This window comes from Entelurus aequoreus, linkage group LG01 (assembly GCF_033978785.1).
Source record: "Entelurus aequoreus isolate RoL-2023_Sb linkage group LG01, RoL_Eaeq_v1.1, whole genome shotgun sequence".
NCBI classification, from domain to species: Eukaryota; Metazoa; Chordata; class Actinopteri; order Syngnathiformes; family Syngnathidae; genus Entelurus; species Entelurus aequoreus.
Window position 1 is genome coordinate 20,756,323 of NC_084731.1, and position 24,689 is coordinate 20,781,011.

General features: G+C 39.7%; 1 protein-coding gene across 1 annotated transcript in view; it reads right to left on the reverse strand.

Annotated features, from left to right (window-relative positions):
- Window positions 1-24,689, reverse strand: part of LOC133649041 (contactin-4-like) — a 427,627-nt gene that overhangs the window by 217,204 nt on the left and 185,734 nt on the right. The window contains exon 6 of the mRNA XM_062045757.1: window positions 18,818-19,021. Coding sequence (XP_061901741.1) covers window positions 18,818-19,021 — 204 coding nt within the window. The remainder of the gene's footprint in view (window positions 1-18,817; window positions 19,022-24,689) is intronic.

A 24,689-nucleotide genomic window follows, 5' to 3' on the forward strand; every position in this document is an offset into this window, starting at 1 on the left:
CTTTTATTTGATTTATTATTGAACTTGATGCAAGTTATAACACTTTTATTTGATTTATTATTGAACTTGATGCAAGTTATAACACTTTATTTGATTTATTATTGAACTTGATGCAAGTTATAACACTTTTGTTTTATTTATTATTGAATTGATGCAAGTTATTTTATTTGATATTGAACTTGATGCAAGTTATACCACAGCTGCACACTTATTTTATTTATTATTGAACTTGATTTTATTTTATGTTATTGAGTTTGAATGTATAAAACTTGATGTTACTTGATGTTCGATAAATTTGAAAATGTTAAGCTTGGCATTAGCGTTCTGTTGGGGCGATGTGGGCAGGTGGGGCTTGAAAACTCCCCCTTGTCCAAAGTGGGGGATGACAAAAAAAGTTTGAGAACCACTGCCGTAGAGTGATTTACCCTGAAACCGGATTGAAAAGGTTCACAGAGATTGTTAGACGCTAAGTGTTCATTTAGCTGCTGTGCGATAATTTTTTCGAGGATTTTCGAGATAAACGGAAGGTGGGACACCGGTCGGTAGTTTACCATGAGGTCAGGATCGAGGTTAGGTCTTTTGAGTAGAGGATGAATAACCGCTTTTTTGAATGCTAGGGGAACAGTACCAGAGGAATTTTCTCATGCCTCTGTCACAAAATCATTTTCTCGGAAAAAAAAAGAGTCAGCGGATATGAGACACAACCTTGACAATTTAGAGATAATGTCAACTCTTCTGAACCAAAGATTTGTTCCCACTAAATCCAAAAAGGTGCTGTCAGTGTGTCCACAAAGCATCTCCGCTTGATTAAATGATCCCTCTCGGGCGGGAAAAGACGACCAATCTCAGTTAAGGTTTCTTTCAGTGTGCTTCTAAGAAAACAACCAACAGGAAACCCACCACGTGTGTGCTAAACAGAGTCACCTAAATCAAGACAATCTTCACCATTTTGACTTCAGGGGCCCGGGGCCCACTCAAATATTATCACTGAACTAGTAATCCTACTCTTCATTTTAATTGTATTCAATACTAATCTAACCTACATGCACTTTACAACCCTGTCAAGTGATATGAAATAATGTGTTAATGTGGCGGAAAGAATGATGAGCACGTTCAGTGGAAGGCTCAGACTCCCAAAATGCAACACGGAACGACACAAAAAGTCCTTCATTCCGACAGCCATCAGACTGTATAATGCATATGTTCCTTTTTGACTGTACTTAAATGTATAATAGACCGTATTTATATTATTCACATGTGAATAATGCTGTATAATAGACTGTATTTATAGTATTCACATGTGAATAATGCTGTATAATAGACTGTATTTATAGTATTCACATGTGAATAATGCTGTATAATAGACTGTATTTATATTATTCACATGTGAATAATGCTGTATAATAGCCTGTATTTATATTATTCACATGTGAATAATGCCGTATAATAGACTGTATTTATATTATTCACATGTGACTTATGCTGTATAATAGACTGTATTAATATTATTTACATGTGGAAAATGCTGTATAAAAGACTGTATTTATATTATTCACATGTGAATTATGCTGTATAATAGACTGTATTTATAGTATTCACATGTGAATAATGCTGTATAATAGACTGTATTTATATTATTCACATGTGAATAATGCTGTATAATAGCCTGTATTTATATTATTCACATGTGAATAATGCTGTATAATAGACTGTATTTATATTATTCACATGTGAATAATGCCGTATAATAGACTGTATTTATATTATTCACATGTGACTTATGCTGTATAATAGACTGTATTAATATTATTCACATGTGGAAAATGCTGTATAAAAGACTGTATTTATATTATTCACATGTAAATAATGCTGTATAATAGACAGTATTTATATTATTCACATGTGAATAATGCTGTATAATAGACTGTATTTATATTATTCACATGTGAATAATGCTGTATAATAGACTGTATTTATATTATTCACATGTGACTTATGCTGTATAATAGACTGTGTTAATATTATTCACATGTGGAAAATGCTGTATAAAAGACTGTATTTATATTATTCACATGTAAATAATGTTGTATAATAGACTGTATTTATATTATTCACATGTGAATAATGCTGTATAATAGACTGTATTTATATTATTCACATGTGAATTATGCTGTATAATATACTGTATTTATATTATTCACATGTGAATAATGCTGTATAATGGACTGTATTAATATTATTCACATGTGGAAAATACTGTATAAAAGACTGTATTTATATTATTCACATGTGAATAATGCTGTATAATAGACTTTATTTAAATTATTCACATGTGATTATGCCCTGTAATAGACTGTATTTATATTATTCACATGTGAATTATGCCGTATAATACTGTATTTATATTATTCACATGTAAATAATGCTGTATAATAGACTGTATTCATTTATTCACATGTGAATAATGCTGTATAATAGACTGTATTTATATTGTTATACACAAACACTAAGTGTTTATTGTTTATTGTGAGTGAACTGTGGTGCTGAATTTCCCCCAGGGATCAATAAAGTACTTTCTATTCTATTCTTCTCTCTAATCACAAAGATTATTATTTATTTAACACATAAACTTTCGGCCAGGGATCGGCAACCCAAAATGTTAAAAGAGCCATATTGGACCAAAAATACAAAACAAAAATCTGTCTGGAGCCGCAAAAATTTTTAAGTCTTATATACCGTATTTTCCAGACCATAGGGCGCACCGGATTATAAGGTGCACTGCCGATGAATGGTCTATTTTTGATCTTTTTTTCATATACGCTATATAGATAAATGCTTTTTTAGTGAAACAAAAAGAAATGTTAAACTGCATCAATATACATAAATTTAAGATGCATCAATAATCGATTTTTAATCGAATCGTAGCTCCTGAATCGTAATCGTGAGGTGCCCAAACATTCCCACCTCTACTGTGCATACGTTAAAAACTGCAACGTTATTATACTAAGCACAACATGCAAATGTTGAATAACATAAATTATTGAATGCAATAATTTTTAAACTGCAATCCAAATAAAATAGTGCATTTTGCACATTGACTTATATATTGCAAAGAGACAGTATACACAGTCAACACAATCTAATTATCTCTTTTTTGCATCGCATGATTAATTTATGCAGTAAGTAATGTTTTTTTTTGACATCGGTGTTTGTTGAAGGAGACATAGTAAGTTCACCAAGCTGATCAACATCACTGATTAATGCGTGGCAAGATATGTAAATGACTATTTTTAGCTCGTTAATTTGTCTTATCTCAAGGGGCTTTTTTAGTATTAGCATGATGAGCAGGTTGTCTTACACTCAATCAGCGAGTCACCCCTCAAAACATTTTCCAGCTAAGGTCGGATCCAATTCTTTTTTTTAAATATTTCTATTTCCCATATTACTATATACTGTACATATGTATTTTAAATGGCATTTTCCCCCACTTACTGCCACTAATTATCACTCGTAGTTGCAAATGCGTCATTTTGCATGGGTGCGCTAGGGGGCCAGCCAAGTCGACTGGGGGCGCGATAACTTGGAAACGTAAAAAAAAAACAAAAAAATTTGAAAAAAGGAAACGTGTAGAAAAGGACAAACTATCGGTATGTGCCGCCACAATCGTATTTTGCTTCATTTTAGGGACAGAAAAGCAAACCCAAATAAGCAACCGCATTAAAAAAAAACAGCAATGCAAATCGAAAAGCCATTTACAAACAACACCCAGAAACGCCGCCGGCTTTGCTGGGCCCGAGCTCATCTGAGATGGAAGTTAATGATCATTTGAAAAATAAATTAAGTTTCTCAGTTTGAACATTAAATATCTTGTCTTTGCAGTCTATTCAATTGAATATAAGTTGAAAAGGATTTGCAAATCATTGTATTTGCAGTCTACACGTATCTCTTAGGCCCTGCGATGAGGTGGCGGCTTGTCCAGGGTGTACCCCGCCTTCCACTCGGATGCAGCTGAGGTAGGCTCCAGCACCTCCCGCGACCCCAAAAAGGGACAAGCGGTAGAAAATGGATAGATGGATGGACGTATCTCTACCATCTACTGGTCACACTTATCACTACACCATGTACCAAATAAAATTGCTTCGAGGTCGGTAAGCACAACCAGAATTATTCCGTACGTTAGGCGCACCGAGTTAGAAGGCGCACTGTCGATTTTTGAGAAAATGAAACGATTTTTAAATGTGCCCTATAGTCCGAAAAATACGGTACACAAATTTGCATCGATCCTGAGAATTCTTACTCGTTCAGCATTTTTTAACTGATTATAATTAGAGATGTCCGATAATGGCTTTTTTGCCGATATTCCGATATTGTCCAACTCTTAATTACCGATTCCGATATCAACCGATACCGATATATACAGTCGTGGAATTAACACATTATTATGCCTAATTTTGTTGTGATGCCCCGCTGGATGCAATAAACAATGTAACAAGGTTTTCCAAAATAAATCAACTCAAGTTATGGAAAAAAAATGCCAACATGGCACTGCCACGTTAGGCGCACCAAGTTAGAAGGCGCACCAAGTTAGAAGGCGCACTGTCGATTTTTGAGAAAATGAAACGATTTTTAAATGTGCCCTATAGTCCGAAAAATACGGTACACAAATTTGCATCGATCCTGAGAATTCTTGCTCGTTCAGCATTTTTTAACTGATTATAATTAGAGATGTCCGATAATGGCTTTTTTGCCGATATTCCGATATTGTCCAACTCTTAATTACCGATTCCGATATCAACCGATACCGATATATACAGTCGTGGAATTAACACATTATTATGCCTAATTTTGTTGTGATGCCCCGCTGGATGCAATAAACAATGTAACAAGGTTTTCCAAAATAAATCAACTCAAGTTATGGAAAAAAAATGCCAACATGGCACTGCCATATTTATTATTGAAGTCACAAAGTGCATTATTTTTTTTTAACTTGCCTTAAAACAGCAGCTTGGAATTTGGGACATGCTCTCCCTATCTGAGAGAGCATGAGGAGGTTGAGGTGGGCAAGTAGGGGGTAGTGAGGGATGTATATTGTAGCGTCCCGGAAGAGTTAGTGCTGCAAGGGGTTCTGGGTATTTGTTCTGTTGTGTTTATGTTGTGTTACGGTGCGGATGTTCTCCCGAAATGTGTTTGTCATTCTTGTTTGGTGTGGGTTCACAGTGTGGCGCATATTTGTAACAGTGTTAAAGTTGTTTATACGTCCACCCTCAGTGTGACCTGTATGGCTGTTGACCAAGTATGATTTTCATTCACTTGTGTGTGTGAAAAGCCGTAGATATTATGTGACTGGCAGTGCCTTTAAGGTTTATTGGCGCTCTGTACTTCTCCCTACGTCCGTGTACACAGCGGCGTTTTAAAAAGTCATACATTTGACTTTTTGAAACCGATACCAATAATTTCCGATATTACATTTTAAAGCATTTATCGGCATCCCTAATTACAATTTTTCCAACTTCCAAACATGTAACCTGTTCCAGTCATTGTGGCTAGCTATACTCCCCAGAATCCAACATATTCCAGCTTAAAGTTGTTTGAAATGAGTGGAATTTCCCCCACACGGTCTCAACCCATTCAAATTGTTCTAACGCCAACACATTCTGGCTCACGATAGTCCGCCCTTTGCACAATTCCACATCTTCTGTACTGCATTATGGTCCCAGGGTGACTATAATTAGAGCTAATTCAGATTCTTATCACATCTGTCTCACATTGGCATGCAACACACCACACCATCACACATGTTTAAGGAGACAGGTGGACGTGGGCAGGTAATCGTCTCATAGCATAGCCTTTAGCAGTTAAATGCATGCTTTATTATTTATTTATTCATTTAATATGTCCTTTCGAGCCACTCAGGCAAATCATATTGTTGATGTAGATGCCCATATCTGCGATACAGAATTGCTTTACAAACGAGAAGTGTGGGATGTTTCTCTCGTTGCCTTATTTTTGTATTTGAATTGATTAAACGGATGTATTTGATGTTTGGCGCAGCTGGGCCGAGAAGAAAACAAGACTGTGGGGAAATTGCGGCGAGAAGAGGCGGATAAGACAGAGAAACTACAACAATAAAAACATACGTACAAATATGATACCAAAAATGACAGCAAAGAACCAGTTAATGAGGTCGATAGGAATAACACAGAAATAACAATTAGAGATGTCCGATAATATCGGACTGCCGATATTATCGGCCGATAAATGCTTTAAAATGTAATATCTGTATTTATTCGAGAATTGTGTTGATTGAAGCAGGGATTCTCAAATTACACGGGCTCCACCTGGTGGTACGCCAAAGAAGTTGTAAAATAACTTTAAAACAGACTGTAAAATGTACAAATTCATGTGCTTTACGGGATTTTTTTGAATTTGGAATGCATACAGAATAGTGCTGCTAGGATCCTGACGAGAATGCGGAAATATGACCATATCACAACCAACTCTCAAATCCCTTCACTGGCTTCCTGTTCCACTCAGGATTGAATACAAAGTCTCCCTGCTAACCCACCAGTGCCTCCATGGTAATGCCCCCCTCTACCTCAAAGAACTACTCACCCCCAAATCCTCCACACGACACCTCCGCTCCGGACAGGCTAACCTCCTCCAACCGCCGAGGACAAAGCTACGAACAATGGGAGACCAGGCTTTCTGCTCCGCCGCTCCCAGTCTGTGGAAGGCTCTCCCTGACCACCTGAGGGCACCACAGACTGTGGATGCTTTTAAAAAAGGCTTAAAAAACTTTCTTTATTTTTTTTTAGATATATGCATACTAGTTTTAGCTATTTGGCTGTTCTAGTTTTTATTTTTGTTTTTTTTAATACACTGTAGCACTTTGAGGTTGTTTACTCAATGTAAAGTGCTTTTTACAAATAAAATCTATTATTATTATTATTATTATTAAGTTTGTAAATACGCACTGTATACGGAGTATCATTGTTGATGATGTGTGTGTGTAACGTTACACTGGCCAAAAATATTACATATGCTTGTTAAATAAAACCTCTGCCTTGTTTTTAATGAATACTTAGGCCTACCACGCTGCTGTAGTTGAATGTTGGTCTAAATGGTGGTATTTAAGATAAGATAAGATCATCGAAAGGAGAGCCAAGTGTTTTCTGAGGTGGCAGTGCGTTTGAGAACCACTGGATGGGATAATTATCTGCCAGCGGTTTGTATTTTTTTATGTTTCAATTTAAAAAAATCATTATAATCTCAAAAGCAAAACTGTTTATTGTTTAGGCATTTTTTTAATCTTACATTGCTAAAAAATGACTTTACCAAACTTTAAAAATGCAAATTCTCTATTCAACACAGTTACTGAATTGCTATGTTTGTGTTGTTTTGATGAACAACATTCTGCGTTAAGGTCCGTAACACACACACACACACACACACACACACACACACACACACACACACACACACACACACACACACACACACACACACACACACACACACACACACACACACACACACACACACACACACACACACACACACACACACACACACACACACACACACACACACACACACACACACACACACAGTGATTCCAAACCAATTATTTTATACCGAAGCACTCCATTTTAATACAATTCACTTTGCATTCATTCAGTCCTGTGCAAACCCCTTAATCAAGTACATTAGCACTTCGGCATTTGCTTATGCCGCTAAATGTGTCCAATTTGCAAAATTAATATCATGAAGTATTTCTAAGGGGTTTGGAATTATTGTTTGATCCCATAAACTAATTTGGAGGATGTTTCTAAGCTGGTGATCCGAGTGAGTATTTGGGTCATACATGATCCTATTTTACATGGCATGGTATAATAACATGCATGAGAGTCCACTATTTTGATTGGATCAACAAAAATCAAAGCGAGCCACTATGGTTCAGTGCTTTGATGTGTCCCAACTGACGACATTAGTGTTTTAAATTAGGTCCGCCACCATTAAAGTTGTGGTCGGCAGCTTACAGTGCACACACTCATCATTGGGAGTGTCCTATTGATTGTGGCCCTTAAAGGCCTACTGAAACCCACTACTACCGACCACGCAGTCTGATAGTTTATATATCAATGATGAAATCTTAACATTGCAACACATGCCAATACGGCCGGGTTAACTTATAAAGTGCAATTTTAAATTTCCCGCTAAACTTCCGGTTGGAAACGCCTTTGGATGATGACGTATGCGCGTGACGTAGCCAGTGAAACAGGAGTATCGGTAGCCCATTGAAGCCAACACAAAATAGCTCTGTTTTCATTTCATAATTCCACATGATTCTGGACATCTGTGTTGGTGAATCTGTTGCAATTTGTTCATTGCATTATGGAGAAAGAAGCTGAGCAAGCAAAGAAGAAAGTTGTCGGTGCGAAGCGGAGTATTTTACGAGGGAAGTCAGCAACACAACACAGCCGGTGTTTCATTGTTTACATTCCCGAAAGATGCAGTCAAGATCGAAGAACTCGGACAACAGAGACTCTTACCAGGAGGACTTTGACTTCGATACACAGATGCCTGTAGAGAACTGGGACAACACAGACTCTTACCAGGATTACTTTGATTTGGATACACAGACGCAGACGCGGTACCGTGAGTACGCAGCTGCGCTTCCAAACATTTGATCGCTTGCCCGTACGTGCGTGTCACGTACGTAACTTTGGGTAAATATATAAGCTTTATGAACCTTGGGTTAGGTGAACGGTCCTTTGGGCTGAGTGATTGTGTGTGTTGTGCAGGTGTTTGAATTGTATTGGCGGGTTATATGGACGGGAGCTAGGAGCTAGCATAACAAACACCTAGCGGGATTAATTTGTGGCATATTAAATATAAGCCTGGTTGTGTTGTGGCTAATAGAGTATATATATGTCTTGTGTTTATTTACTGTTGTAGTCATTCCCAGCTGAATATCAGGTCCCACCCGCCTCTCACAGCATCTTCCCTATCTGAATCGCTTCCATTCCACACTAGTCCTTCACTTGCACTTTCCTCATCCACAAATCTTTCATCCTCGCTCAAATTAATGGGGAAATCGTCGCTTTCTCGGTCCGAATCGCTCTCACTTCTGGCCGCCATCACTGTAAACAATAGGGAACTTTGCGGAAATGTTCAACTGACTACGTCACGCTACTTCCGGTAGGGGCAAGGCTTTTTTTTTGTCAGATACCAAAAGTTGCGATCTTTATCGTCGTTGTTCTCTGCTAAATCCTTTCAGCAAAAATATGGCAATATCGCGAAATTATCAAGTATGACACATAGAATAGATCTGCTATCCCCGTTTAAATAAAACAATTTCATTTCAGTAGGCCTTTAATTATTTATTTGAACCAGGGATTTTTAAGGAAATTCTGATTTACACAGGATAAGAATCAAACAACGGGGCTAAAACTCCACTGATATCAATGGTAATGTTATCTAATTTCACTTCAAACCATACGTGTGATTGTCTATGGATTTTCACATACATCCAGATCACTGTAATCTCAGGGCATTCAATTGATTGTAACCGTGGTCTTCAGTTTGTCTGAGAAGATGGTTTGCCGCTCGTCTGAGCAGGCTTCATCAGTTCATGCTCAAAGGCCTAACGATCGGTCTGATCTAGTCTTTAACCGTACACTTTTTGTATCCGACATCAAGCTTCTGGCATAATTCTGGCCGGATATTTGACCACTCTTATTGGCAGAATTGGCAGCGTTCATCTAAATTGGCTGGTTTGCAGGCACTGACCCGGTTTTTAAAGCATGTCCTTTGGGAGGGCTATCCCAGAAGCTTAATGTCAGCTTCCTTTATCTGTTCAAAAACCAGAACACTCGTTTCAGCTGTCAAGCTTTTGATTTGAGGTGAATTTGGAGGCAGTCGTCCTTGTGTTAAAATCACAACTGTCTGGATTCTTGAAATCGGCAGTTATTGAGGAATGGCTCCAAAATAAACATCAATGCCTAATATGATAATTATATAATTTCTAAACAAAACTGCATGTGGACAGACTGTAATACATCTACCATTTGCTTTATCCGATTAACACAGTGCAATCTTTGGCATCATATTTTGAGACTGTTTGCAAATAATATGAGATAAGTATACCATATTTTTCGGACTATAGGGCGCACTTAAAATCCTTTCATTTTCTCAAAAATCGACAGTATGCTGGTGCGCCTAATGTACAGATTAATTCTGGTTGTGCTTACCGACCTCGAAGCAATTTTATTTAGTACATGGTGTCATGATACGTGTGACCAGTAGATTGTAGTCACACATAAGAGATAGGTGTAGACTGCAATATGACGCCAGTAAACATCAAAACTTTAAATGTTCCATTGAAAATAAAGAACATTACACACGGCACTCAAAAATCTGTCAAAATGTTTTAGTACGACTTTGAAGCCGCACCGTTTGATGGACTGTCGGCCCATTACGGCTACCGTAGTCAGAGATACAAGTATTACTATGGTGTGTGTATAAGGACCACAAAATGGCATCCATTAGCAGACATATTATCTGGCGTTTTGTTTCAAAATATTATGCAAAACCAACTTTTCTTACCTTCTGGTACCTGCTGATGTGTATTTGAGATCTGCATAAGTCCTGAAAATTTGCACACTTCCGCCCCTGTAGTCTGTGCCAATGCCGTAGTCGATAAGCTCCTTCTTTTTCTCTATCTTCTTGTTATGGGACATCCACCCTCTGCTGTTGCCATTTCTAATATAAAGTAGTGTAAAGTTCTAACTTATATCTGGCTATGAACGCGCTAAAACATACCGGTGTAGTGAGTTTACATTATTCACCCAAGGAACTTGAGTTATTAGAGGGTTCCGGTTGAATGGTTTTTCACGGGACACATTCCCGGGCGTTGTTGTTGCACTAGTGAGACACGGATGAGGAGATGCCGCCCCATTATTGATTGAAGTAAAGTCTGAAAGTCATTAAAACAGTTAGCGCCATCTTTTTGACACTTCTTCCACTCCCGTCCTTGCACGCTACACCGCTACTACAAAGATGACGGGGAGAAGACGCCGCCGAAGGTGAGCCACGTAAATAAGACCGCCCACAAAACGGCGCATCCAGAAGCGACGCTCAGAAAGCGACTTGGAAACGGTCTGTAAAACATAATCTATGCAACATTTTGACCAAAGAACCACCATAACATGTTATGTAGACCAGTGGTTCTCAAATGGGGGTACGCGTACCCCTGGGGGTACTTGAAGGTATGCCAAGGGGTACTTGAGCTTTTTAAAAAATATTCTAAAAATAGAAACAATTCAAAAATCCTTTATAAATATATTTATTGAATAATAATTTAACAAAATATGAATGTAAGTTCATAAACTGAACATCAAATCAAGTAGGCTATTCCATTCATTACCATAAAGCCAGAGTTTCCCCCATGCCATGATGGTTTGACCCTCACTAAAATGTCGGTCAAAAAGAAATGTGAAAAGAAATGCAACAATGCAATATTCAGTGTTGACAGCTAGATTTTTTGTGGACATGTTCCATAAATATTGATGTTAAAGATTTATTTTTTTGTGAAGAAATGTTTCGAATTAAGTTCATGAATCCAGGTGGATCTCTCTTACAATCCCCAAAGAGGGCACTTTAAGTTGATGATTACTTCTATGTGTAGAAATCTTTATTTATAATTGAATCACTTGTTTATTTTTCAACAAGTTTTTAGTTATTTGTATATCTTTTTTTCCAAATAGTTCAAGAAAGACCACTACAAATGAGCAATATTTTGCACTGTTATACAATTTAACAAATCAGAAACTGATGACATAGTGCTGTATTTTACTTCTTCATCTTTTTTTTCAACCAAAAATGCTTTGCTCTGATTAGGGGGTACTTGAATTAAAAAAATGTTCACAGGGGGTACATCACTGAAAAAAGGTTGAGAACCACTGATGTAGACCACAAGATAGTGTTTTAAATTTTAAATAACCCCTTCAATGCGCCTTATCAGGTGTGCCTTTTGTATGAAAAAATACCTGAATAGACCCGCTCCTTTTAATCCGGTGCGCCCTATGGTCCGAAAAATACGGTAATAATTACAGTATTTTGGTAATTCTAAGCTTTTTTCTTATTTTTTTTTTTGCACATTGATTTCACAGAGCGCATTGCAACGTTTGTTATTTCCTTCCACAATTACCACTAATCACAGCAGCCTTCATGACAGCCAACGACTGACTACTCTGGGACAAATGATGATCGAGATCAGGGGTGCCCACTACGCTGACCACAAACTTCGGGTCGATCGCTAAGATCTTAAGAAATGGACATCATTACCGATCATCAATCTTCACTATGACCGCTGGCCGGCGCGAGCTCGGTATGAAGACAAAACGGCGGGCAGGAACTCGAGAAACCCTTTTTTTTCTCCATTTCAACATAGACTCTCTCCCACACACCAGCCCCTCAAATGTCTACACTGCAAAAACTGAACTCTAAGTAAGATGAAATGTCTCAAATAAGGGTGATATTTGCTTATTTTCTGTCTGATAAGATAATTCTTCTCACTAAGCAGATTTTATGTTAGAGTGTTTTACTTGTTTTAAGGGTTTTGGTCCTAAATGATCTCAGTAAGATATCACAGCTTGTTGCTGAGATTTGATGACCTATATTGAGTAAAACATGCTTGAAACTATTTTTGTCCAAATGTCCAAAACACACCCAGCAATGGTGCACAGGAAGGCGGGGAAGACGAGGGGAAAAGGTGGCCAAAATGGTCAAAAGTCCCAATTTTGTCCAAAATACCTCCCAGGGTTCCAGTCCCACAAGTCCCGGGATGCAAAAAATGTCCATAACACACCCAGCCGAGTCCCACAGGGAGGGGGGATAAAAGTTGGAAAAGTCGACAAAAGTCCCAAAAATGTTTAAAATACCTACCCAGGTTCGAGTCCCACATGGGTGTGATTTTTTAACATTTTACCAAATTTTCTCCCTGCCTTCCCGTGGGACTTGGCTGGGCGCGTTTTGGACATTTTGGGCATCCCAGCCGGCGGCGGGACTTGTGGGACTCGAACCTGGGTAGGTATTTTAAACATTTTTGGGACTTTTGCCGACTTTTCCAACTTTTATCCCCCCCCCCCCCCCCTCCCAGGGGGAGTCGGCTGGGTGTGTTATGGACATTTTTGGGCGGCCATACATAAGATTTTATGTTAGAGTGTTTTACTTGTTTTAAGGGTTTTGGTCCTAAATGATCTCAGTAAGATATTACAGCTTGTTGCTGAGATTTGATGACCTATATTGAGTAAAAAATGCTTTAAACTATTTTTGTCCAAATGTCCAAAACATGGTGCACAGGAAGGCGGGGAAGAAGAGGGGAAAAGGTGGCCAAAATGGTCAAAAGTCCCAATTTTGTCCAAAATACCTCCCAGGGTTCCAGTCCCACAAGTCCCGGGATGCAAAAAATGTCCATAACACACCCAGCCGAGTCCCACAGGGAGGGGGGATAAAAGTTGGAAAAATCGGCAAAAGTCCCAAAAATTTTCTAAATACCTACCCAGGTTCGAGTCCCACATGGAGTGCCAAAAGTCTTAAGACTTGTGGCACTTGAACCCGGGTGTGATTTTTGAACATTTTACCGACTTTTCTCACTTTTCTCCCCGCCTTCCCGTGGGACTTGGCTCGGCGCGTTTTGGACATTTTGGGCATCCCAGCCGGCGGCGGGACTTGTGGGACTCGAACCTGGGTAGGTATTTTAAACATTTTTGGGACTTTTGCCGACTTTTCCAACTTTTATCCCCCCCCCCCCTCCCAGTGGGAGTCGGCTGGGTGTGTTATGGACATTTTTGGGCGGCCATACATAAGATTTTATGTTAGAGTGTTTTACTTGTTTTAAGGGTTTTGGTCCTAAATGATCTCAGTAAGATAATACAGCTTGTTGCTGAGATTTGATGACCTATATTGAGTAAAAAATGCTTTAAACTATTTTTGTCCAAATGTCCAAAACATGGTGCACAGGAAGGCGGGGAAGACGAGGGGAAAAGGTGGCCAAAATGGTCAAAAGTCCCAATTTTGTCCAAAATACCTCCCAGGGTTCCAGTCCCACAAGTCCCGGGATGCAAAAAATGTCCATAACACACCCAGCCGAGTCCCACAGGGAGGGGGGATAAAAGTTGGAAAAGTCGACAAAAGTCCCAAAAATGTTTAAAATACCTACCCAGGTTCGAGTCCCACATGGAGTGCCACAAGTCTTAAAACTTGTAGCACTCGAACCCGGGTGTGATTTTTTAACATTTTACCGACTTTTCTCCCTGCCTTCCCGTGGGACTTGGCTGGGCGCGTTTTGGACATTTTGGGCATCCCAGCCGGCGGCGGGACTTGTGGGACTTGAACCTGGGTAGGTATTTTAAACATTTTTGGGACTTTTGCAGACTTTTCCAACTTTTACCCCCCCCCCCCCCCCCCCCCCCCCCCTCCCAGTGGGAGTCGGCTGGGTGTGTTATGGACATTTTTGGGCGGCCATACATAAGATTTTATGTTAGAGTGTTTTACTTGTTTTAAGGGTTTTGGTCCTAAATGATCTCAGTAAGATATTACAGCTTGTTGCTGAGATTTGATGACCTATATTGAGTAAAGAATGCTTTAAACTATTTTTGTCCAAATGTCCAAAACATGGTGCACAGGAAGGCGGGGAAGACGAGGGGAAAAGGTGGCCAAAATGGTCAAAAGTCCCAATTTTGTCCAAAATACCTCCCAGGGTTCCAGTCCCACAAGTCCCGGGATGCAAAAAATGTCCATAACACACCCAGCCGAGTCCCACAGGGAGGGGGGATAAAAGTTGGAAAAATCGGCAAAAGTCCCAAAAATTTTCTAAATACCTACCCAGGTTCGAGTCCCACATGGAGTGCCAAAAGTCTTAAGACTTGTGGCACTTGAACCCGGGTGTGATTTTTGAACATTTTACCGACTTTTCTCACTTTTCTCCCAGCCTTCCCGTGGGACTTGGCTGGGCGCGTTTTGGACATTTTGGGCATCCCAGCCGGCGGCGGGACTTGTGGGACTCGAACCTGGGTAGGTATTTTAAACATTTTTGGGACTTTTGCAGACTTTTCCAACTTTTATCCCCCCCCTCCCAGTGGGAGTCGGCTGGGTGTGTTATGGACATTTTTGGGCGGCCATACATAAGATTTTATGTTAGAGTGTTTTACTTGTTTTAAGGGTTTTGGTCCTAAATGATCTCAGTGAGATAATACAGCTTGTTGCTGAGATTTGATGACCTATATTGAGTAAAGAATGCTTTAAACTATTTTTGTCCAAATGTCCAAAACATGGTGCACAGGAAGGCGGGGAAGAAGAGGGGAAAAGGTGGCCAAAATGGTCAAAAGTCCCAATTTTGTCCAAAATATCTCCCAGGGTTCCAGTCCCACAGGTCCCGGGATAAAAAAAAATGTCCATAACACACCCAGCCAAGTCCCACAGGGAGGGGGGATAAAAGTTGGAAAAATCGGCAAAAGTCCCAAAAATTTTCTAAATACCTACCCAGGTTCGAGTCCCACATGGAGTGCCAAAAGTCTTAAGACTTGTGGCACTCGGACCCGGGTGTGATTTTTTAACATTTTACCGACTTTTCTCCCTGCCTTCCCGTGGGACTTGGCTGGGCGCGTTTTGGACATTTTGGGCATCCCAGCCGGCGGCGGGACTTGTGGGACTCGAACCTGGGTAGGTATTTTAAACATTTTTGGGACTTTTGCCGAATTTTCTAACTTTTATCCCCCCCCCTCCCAGTGGGAGTCGGCTGGGTGTGTTATGGACATTTTTGGGCGGCCATACATAAGATTTTATGTTAGAGTGTTTTACTTGTTTTAAGGGTTTTGGTCCTAAATGATCTCAGTGAGATAATACAGCTTGTTGCTGAGATTTGATGACCTATATTGAGTAAAAAATGCTTTAAACTATTTTTGTCCAAATGTCCAAAACATGGTGCACAGGAAGGCGGGGAAGAAGAGGGGAAAAGGTGGCCAAAATGGTCAAAAGTCCCAATTTTGTCCAAAATACCTCCCAGGGTTCCAGTCCCACAGGTCCCGGGATGCAAAAAATGTCCATAACACACCCAGCCGAGTCCCACAGGGAGGGGGGATAAAAGTTGGAAAAATCGTCAAAAGTCCCAACATTTTTCTAAATACCTACCCAGGTTCGAGTCCCACATGGAGTGCCAAAAGTCTTAAGACTTGTGGCACTTGTGGCACTTTGAACATTTTACCGACTTTTCTAACTTTTCTCCCAGCCTTCCCGTGGGACTAGGCTGGGCGCGTTTTGGACATTTTGGGCATCCCAGCCGGCGGCGGGACTTGTGGGACTCGAACCTGGGTAGGTATTTTAAACATTTTTGGGACTTTTGCAGACTTTTCCAACTTTTATCCCCCCTCTCCCAGTGGGAGTCGGCTGGGTGTGTTATGGACATTTTTGGGCGGCCATACATAAGATTTTATGTTAGAGTGTTTTACTTGTTTTAAGGGTTTTGGTCCTAAATGATCTCAGTAAGATAATACAGCTTGTTGCTGAGATTTGATGACCTATATTGAGTAAAACATGCTTGGAACTAGAATATCAAGTGTTGCAAAGCTGTGTCATCAACACTCACAAGTATAAAACTACTTTTTTAAAGTAATCATTTCTTATTTCAAGCATGAAATAAAAAATTATGACTTTGACACAATTGTGTCTCATAATTAAAACAGATGACAGCCAAATGGACTTTTGCTGTTTTATTTTCAATGAAACAATAGAAAACACATACTCATATAGTAGTACAGTTGGCACAGTACAGTAAAGTGACAGTTGATATTTAAACATTTAACATTTCAAACAATTTTGAACAGAAATAGTTCATGCACATTCAGATAAATTCCTCAAAATTACAATTAAAAAAATGTTGGCCGGGGGCCGGGCTGTATATATGCGCACTAATTGACTGAAAGAGCACGCACTTGGCGCGATGATGTCATGTTGTCGATGGAAAAATGCATTTTTAGACCATATGATTTGCCTGAGCGGCTACAAAACTTGTTGCCTTTCCGTTAAGAACAATAAATTAGTTTTTAGTATAAGTTTGCTGGTTTCAAGAAATGTAATGCCGAGCGCATATCATTATGTCAAGATAATGGCACTAGCATTTACTTCATTTAAGAACATTTTTCAACATATTGAGCAAAACACTACCAAGAAAAGTGCACTTGTCATTAGTGAGAATATACTTATTTTAGGGTTCATTGAGGTTAGCTAATTTTACTTGTTTTGGAAAGTCTTGACAAGCCAAATTGTCTTGTTCTATTGGCAGATAATTTTGCTTAGTTCAAATAAAATACCCCTCATTTTTGTATCTTTTTTTCTTGTTTTTGAACACTGACTTTTTGCAGTGTAAAGACCAACCGCACAGTTCCTGTCCTTGCTCCGTTAGTTATACTAGTATTTCTTCTAATAGGGTATACACAGGAATATGGAAGCTGGACCAATAAGAAGGTCGAAACCAAACACCTTTGTGCAGTATTGGAATGAGGGGAAGACTTTTGTTAATACAAAATGGTGGTAATTATATATTATAGTGGATTAACTCTGTATGAGGGTTGTATGGTGTACCGGTACTAATAAAGTACCACGGTACTAATGAATTAAAAACGCTACTATACTGCCTCTGAAAAACGCTGGTACTTTCTTTTTTTTTAAATCCCAGCTTAAAACTCATTTGTATACTCTAGCCTTTAAATAGACCCCCTTTTTAGACCAGTTGATCTGCCGTTTCTTTTCTTTTCTGCTCTGCCCCCCTCTCCCTTGTGGATGGGGCGGGGCACAGGTCCGGTGGCCATGGATGAAGTGCTGGCTGTCCAGAGTCGGGACCCGGGGTGGACCGCTCGCCTGTGCATCGGTTGGGGACATCTCTGCGCTGCTGACCTGTCTCCGCTCGGGATGGTCTCCTGCTGGCCCAGATATGGACTGGACTCTCACTATTATGTTAGATCCACTATGGACTGGACTCTCACTATTATGTTAGATCCACTATGGACTGGACTCTCACTATTATGATAGATCCACTATGGACTGGACTCTCACTATTATGTTGGATCCACTATGGACTGGACTCTCACTATTATGTTAGATCCACTATGGACTGGACTTTCACAATATTATGCTAGACCCACTCGACGTCCATTCTATCCGGTCTCCCCTAGAGGTCCTGCGGTATCTGCGGTCCTCTCCAAGGTTTTTCATTGTCATTCTCATTGACATCCCACTGGGTTGAGTTTTTCCTTGCCCTTATGTGAGATCTGAACCGAGGATGTCGTTGTGGCTTGTGCAGCCCTTTGAGACACTTGTGATTTAGGGCTATATAAATAAACATTGATTGATTGATGTAATGGACATGACGGCGCACCATTGTCAGGGCCGGGTGATTGCGAACAAAACGAGCAGAGTACTTACAGGTTAACACAGCGGAGAGATAACATCGGGAGAATGGACGTATTTTGGCTTAATAACCAACAATAAAGGTGAAGCTATTAACACTAAAGCGCCCCTCCACATCCCATTTTTGGCCATAGATTGATTAGATTAGCACAGGGTTGAACAAAAAAACAAACACATGCCCCTCGGGCAGCTGTCGTCACCACAAACCTACAGGACCGTTGGAATTGTCCTAACCTTTCCCCTCGATACGGCGCCCCCTACCTTAACCAGACGCTGTCAAGTATGGACCCATGCACAAGTCAGCGGAGTTTGTCTTGTGCCATACACGTGTTTAAGAAACTGAGCTTACCATCAGTTCGGAGCACCAGCGGTGTCGGTGGGCCCTGGACCCGAGTCTTGGTCACGGGGTGGGTCACGACACAGGTGTAGTTGCCCACGTCCGAGGGTTCGACTTTAGCGATGTATAGATTCCCCGTCTCCTGCGAGATAAAGCGACGAGTGTCCTGCTTCACAAAAGTCGGATACTCGTTGAAAATCCAGGTAAATTCCAGATCTGTTGAGATAAAAACGGAAGACGAATGATTCATGAGAATTCAGCAAGTAGGCGCCATGTGAAGACTGACAACTGCATATGTACGACATACAAAGCAAAGGGTTAATGTCAAAGAAACACACTTAATTCAATTTTTTTTAACATGGTTAAATATCATTTCAGATCATAACTAGGTAATCTAAGTTAATTATGTTCACTTTAAAATGAGCTCCCTTTGAACTTTACCTACGTAATTTGCCATTGGATCAATACAATTGTTTTTCACCGGAATACAACGATCTCAGTGTACCAGTGGTTCTTAACCTTGTTGGAGGTACCGAACCCCACCAGTTTCAAATGCGCATTCACCAAACCCTTCTTTAGTGAAAAATATTATTATATATATTTTTGTTAAATACAAGACAAAGTTATATGTTTTTTTTTTACTGGTGCACAAAATGAACCGTGCATGAACATCACCTTGTTCCAAGGAACAAAACCAACACATTGCATGAACTCACAACAAATTACTGTCAGGTTCAAACACACAGGTTCCCCCACATCTGCGGTCCTCTCCATTGTCCCATTAGGTTGAGTTTTTCCTTGCCCTGATGTGGGATTTGAACCGAGGATGTCGTTGTGGCTTGTGCAGCCCTTTGAGACACTCGTGATTTAGGGCTATATAAATAAACATTGATAGATTGATTAATTGATTGATAAGGGCTTTTAGTTTTCTTGCGCACAAATATCTAAAATATTTATTGTTTCACTTAAAAAAAATCAGTAGCTTAAAGGCCTACTGAAACCCACTACTACCGACCACGCAGTCTGATAGTTTATATATCAATGATGAAATCTTAACATTGCAACACATGCCAATACGGCCGGATTAACTTATAAAGTGCAATTTTAAATTTCCCGGGGAACTTACGGCTCAAAACGCCTTTGGAGGATGACGTATGCGCGTGACGTCGCGAGGTCCACGGAAGTGTTTGGACCCTATTGGACACAATACACAGAGCTCTGTTTTCTTCGACAAAATTCAACAGTATTCTGGACATCTGTGTTGGTGAATCTTTTGCAATTTGTTTAATGAACAATGGAGGCTGCAAAGAAGAACGTTGTAGGTGGGATCGGTGTATTAGCGGCGGACTACAGCAACACAAACAGGAGGACTTTGTTGGATAGCAGACGCGCTAGCGGCGACCTCACCTTGACTTCCTACGTCTCCGGGCCGCCGACCGCATCGTCGATCGCTGGAACGCAGGTGAGCACGGGTGTTGATGAGCAGAGAAGGGCTGGCTGGCGTAGGCGGAGTGCTAATGTTTTTACCATAGCTCTGACGAGATCCTGTTGTTAAGTTAGCGTCGTTAGCAACAGCATTGCTAGTGTAACCCGGGTGACAAAACCCCATTAAATATCCTTTCTATTTATTTATTTATTCGTCGTCTAAGCTGTCCTTGCGTGCGTCATTACGTCACGCGGTCACGTGACCTAACGCGGCTGTCAGAATAGCATAAAACCCGGAAGTGGGCTGCTACCGGTGAGAGCGAGAGGGACACGCTGTGTGAGGTTGCTGCAGGTATGTGACTCGGTTTTACGCTTTTAATGATTGACTAAGCCTTCTAAACTGACATGTAATAATGTCGAACTGTAGGAGCCGACTACCGGAGCCGTGGGTCGTCCCGCGGGAGTGTTTGAGTGTGATTTATCTGCGGAATTGGTGAGTTGCATTTGTGTAGCTTTACGTAGCCTAGCCGCTGCATTCGTTTTGAATGGAGCTGTTAGCATCTACTTATATGCCGGTTTCTCTGAATATAGTAACACATTGAATGAAATGTTATCACTGTTAAACAATTGTCTGATTGTCCTTGGTTTGTTTTACTTGCTGATGGTTATCAGTGCTATGCATCCAAGGCACTTTATGAAGCAGTCCAGTTAACCACTGTGTCTGCTAGCACTAATTGTGGATGCAGTGTTTACATTTTGATACCATTTAGAGAAATGAATATTTTTAAATAACAATTATTATATTATTTATTCTAATTGGATTTATGAATTTATTGTACAATATTAAGGAATATACTTTGCTATTTGAATACAGTTGTATTATTTAGTATTTAGTATTTGAATGTATTTTCTTTTGTGTGCACACTGGAAATTTGACTGGTCCTGCCCTTTTATACAGGCCAGGTTGGATGGCGAGCTTAGAACCCGAACTAGAGTCTGAAGTTTTATGCCTGGAACCGAACCAACCAACTGAACTGAATCCACCCAACCGAGCCCCGGGCGGGTAGGAGGCTCCTTAGCAGCCGCCCTCTGTTTTCCTTCTTTTTTTAACCAAAACGCAACGTGTTCATTACGGTCCTCCTGAACATTCACCTTTCCCCCGTCCCTTCACTAAAACCCCTCTGGACACTGCCACCACAACGTGGACTTTGCGGGGCCGTTTAAATGAACTCTGAATTGTGTTGCGCCTATACCATCGTTGGTAGAAAAATAAGGATGGAATTAAGTACATCATTTGTTGTAAATATTGAACGTTTCTGTCAACTTGTGGAATATGTGAATGTCCATTTGAATTTACATGTTGATGTTGTTTGTTTATTTTTCTTATTATTCTTTAATATAATTTGGTACCATTTAAACTTGAAACCTGTGTTCAGTCTTTATTACTCTCCTTTCCTAGATCTGAATTTAGTTTCTTCTGATCTAGCCCAGACATCTCATTAACTGTTTTATTTAGTACTTGTACAGTGCTTTATTAGAGTAACATACAGGTTACACTAGGCTTCGATAGGCGTCGAATACACATTAACCGTGTATTTACATGTCCAGTGTTTGGTTCGGTGTCTCCTGATAGTAGTATTGTTGATCTTCTGTCTATCCTTCCAGTCAGGGATTTATTTATTTTGTTTCTATCTGCATTTGAGACAGATGCTATCACGTTAGCTCATGCTAAAGAGCTTCGTCGATGTATTGTCGTGGAGATAAAAGTCACTGTGAATGTACATTTCGCCTTCTCGACTCTCATTTTCAAGAGGATATAGTATCCGAGGTGGTTTAAAATACAAATCCGTGATCCACAATAGAAAAAGGAGAGAGTGTGGATTCCAATGAGCCAGCTTGTACCTAAGTTACGGTCAGAGCGAAAAAAGATATCTCTTGAACTGCATTCTAGTCCGTCACTCTAACGTTCCTCATCCACGAATCTTTCATCCTCGCTCAAACTAATGGGGTAATCGTCGCTTTCTCGCTCCGAATATCTCTCGCTCCATTGTAAACAACGGGGAATTGTGAGCAGCACTACCGCTTGTGACGTCACGCTACTTCCGGTAGGGGCAAGGTTTTTTTTAATCAGCGAGCAAAAGTTGCGAACTTTATCGTCGATTTTCTCTACTAAATCCTTTCAGCAAAAATATGGCAATATCGCGAAATGATCAAGTATGACACATAGAATGGATCTGCTATTCCCGTTTAAATTAAAAAAAAATTCATTTCAGTAGGCCTTTAAAAAAAACATCAGAATTTGAGTAAACCAACAGAAATGCACATTCGCCTTAACAACAAATACATAGTTATGACCACAGCCTTAATGCACCAAACGCCTGCATCTTCTGGATTTTCCAATGCATACCAATGTTCAGGGGAATGAAAATAAACAATGTGAAATTGTAACTGAAAACTGTCTTGTGTTCGGCGAGCCAAAGATCTCTGTGACAGACCCGGCATACAAACGACCACATAGCCAGGGAATGCTGCCAGACGAGAAGCTCTTATAAAAATGGAATGGTCACAGATAACTGCGGTTTTAAATGGATTGTTTTTATAGTCTTTTTTTTTTTTTTTTTTTTACACCCGACCACTGCCATTCAATTGTGAACATCTGATACACATATTGCACAAGGCCTTAGGAATGAGCAGAACAGATCTAACAAATGCAGTTTTCAAAAATGGTAATACATATTCTGCAGCATGTTTACCCTGCACGGCTTTATTAAACCTCGCTACTTGTTAGAGGGGTAGCAATTACACTCAGCGGTCAGGGAGGTGCCCTTTTCCTTCATGGTCTCCCCCACCTGATTGACCATTTGTTACAGCGCGGCACGATACATAAAGCGGCAAACGTGTGCAGCCACTGTGCAGGGGATGATAAAGCCAGCTGATCCTCACCATTTGGGTCTTAAAATGATGGTTTGGCGGGAGTGCGTGAGCAGTGTGATGACGAAGCAGATGTCTTTGGGGATGGAAGACACTTGAAGGCAGAGTGTGTGTGTGTGTGTGTGTGTGTGTGTGTTCTTGTATTTCTACCCTTCTTGAGACATGAAGAAGGAAAAGTATCTTCCATATGAGGAGGTGTGAACAAGTGATGACATAAATCATTGTCCCAATAACATTGCATCTAATAGAGAATGTCTCATTTGCACCCCTGCTGGTGACATCTATCAAAATGAGGGTGGTCCCAAAAATGAGGGATTTTTCACATTGGTTCCCCCTGTGGTCAACATATGAAATAACAAGTGTGTGCAAGAAATTGAAATGCGCCTCCTTTGGACAAAATGAATTTAATAAAATAAATATGTAATTAGAGACATACTGTAATAACTTGAAGAAAATAATGAAGATTAAAAACTAATTATGAAGAAAAAGTTAAAAAAAATAAAAATACATTTCTCACGTGTCGACTTTTTTCTTATAAAATTGAGAACATTTTCTCATAGTTTTTCTGTTTTTGTAATATTGCAATATTTTCTCGTAAAATTATTCATTTTTTATGTAAAAATGATTACTTTTTAGTGCAAAATGGTGACATTTGTCATCTAAAATTATGACTTTTATCACAATATTGCAAACTTTTTAGTTGTTCTTGTAAAACTGTGACATTTTATGAGTAAAATTGTGACTTTTGTCATCATTTTTGCAGAGCAAAATTCAGATTATTATTATAATATCGCCCAAATGTTTTAAAGTTGTCTTATAAAATTGTGACTTTTGTCGTGTAAAATTACGACTCTTTTCATAAAATTGCCAAATTTTAAGCTTTTCTTGTAAATTTGCGACTGTTTTTGAGTAAAAGTCCAACTTTTATCATAATATTGCACAAATGTTCAGTTTTTCTTGTAAAATGTTGACTTGCGTTGAGTAAAATGATGACTTTTATTATGCACAGGAAATCAATGGTCTTCCGAGACTGCGATGCCGATGATGATTATAATACTGCCAAAATTCAAAGTTTTTTTTGTGAAATTGTGACCTTTTTCTTGTGAAATTCCAACTAATTTTTCACAACAAGCTTTTTTATATTTGCATAGTATGTATATATTATTAATGTTGTAAATACAAATCTTTATATATCTAGAAAGGGTGGTCCTAAAGAGGTAGGCATTTTTCTCAGGTCTCAAGAAGGTAAGACATACAAGAATGTGTGTGTGTGTGTGTGTGTGTGTGTGTGTGTGTGTGTGTGTGTGTGTGTGTGTGTGTAAATATTTTTCTCCCCAGTGATTTTGGACCATGGCTGCACCTGCCCCTTGCTCTGTGATTACAACCCGAATGACTGCATGACACGATTGCATGTCAGAAAACCATAGAGCAGGGGTGTCCAAACTACGGCCCGCCGGCGTCTTCAATTTGGCCCGCGAAATATCATGAGTTTTACAAGAATTCAAATCAATTTAAAATATCTGGCAAA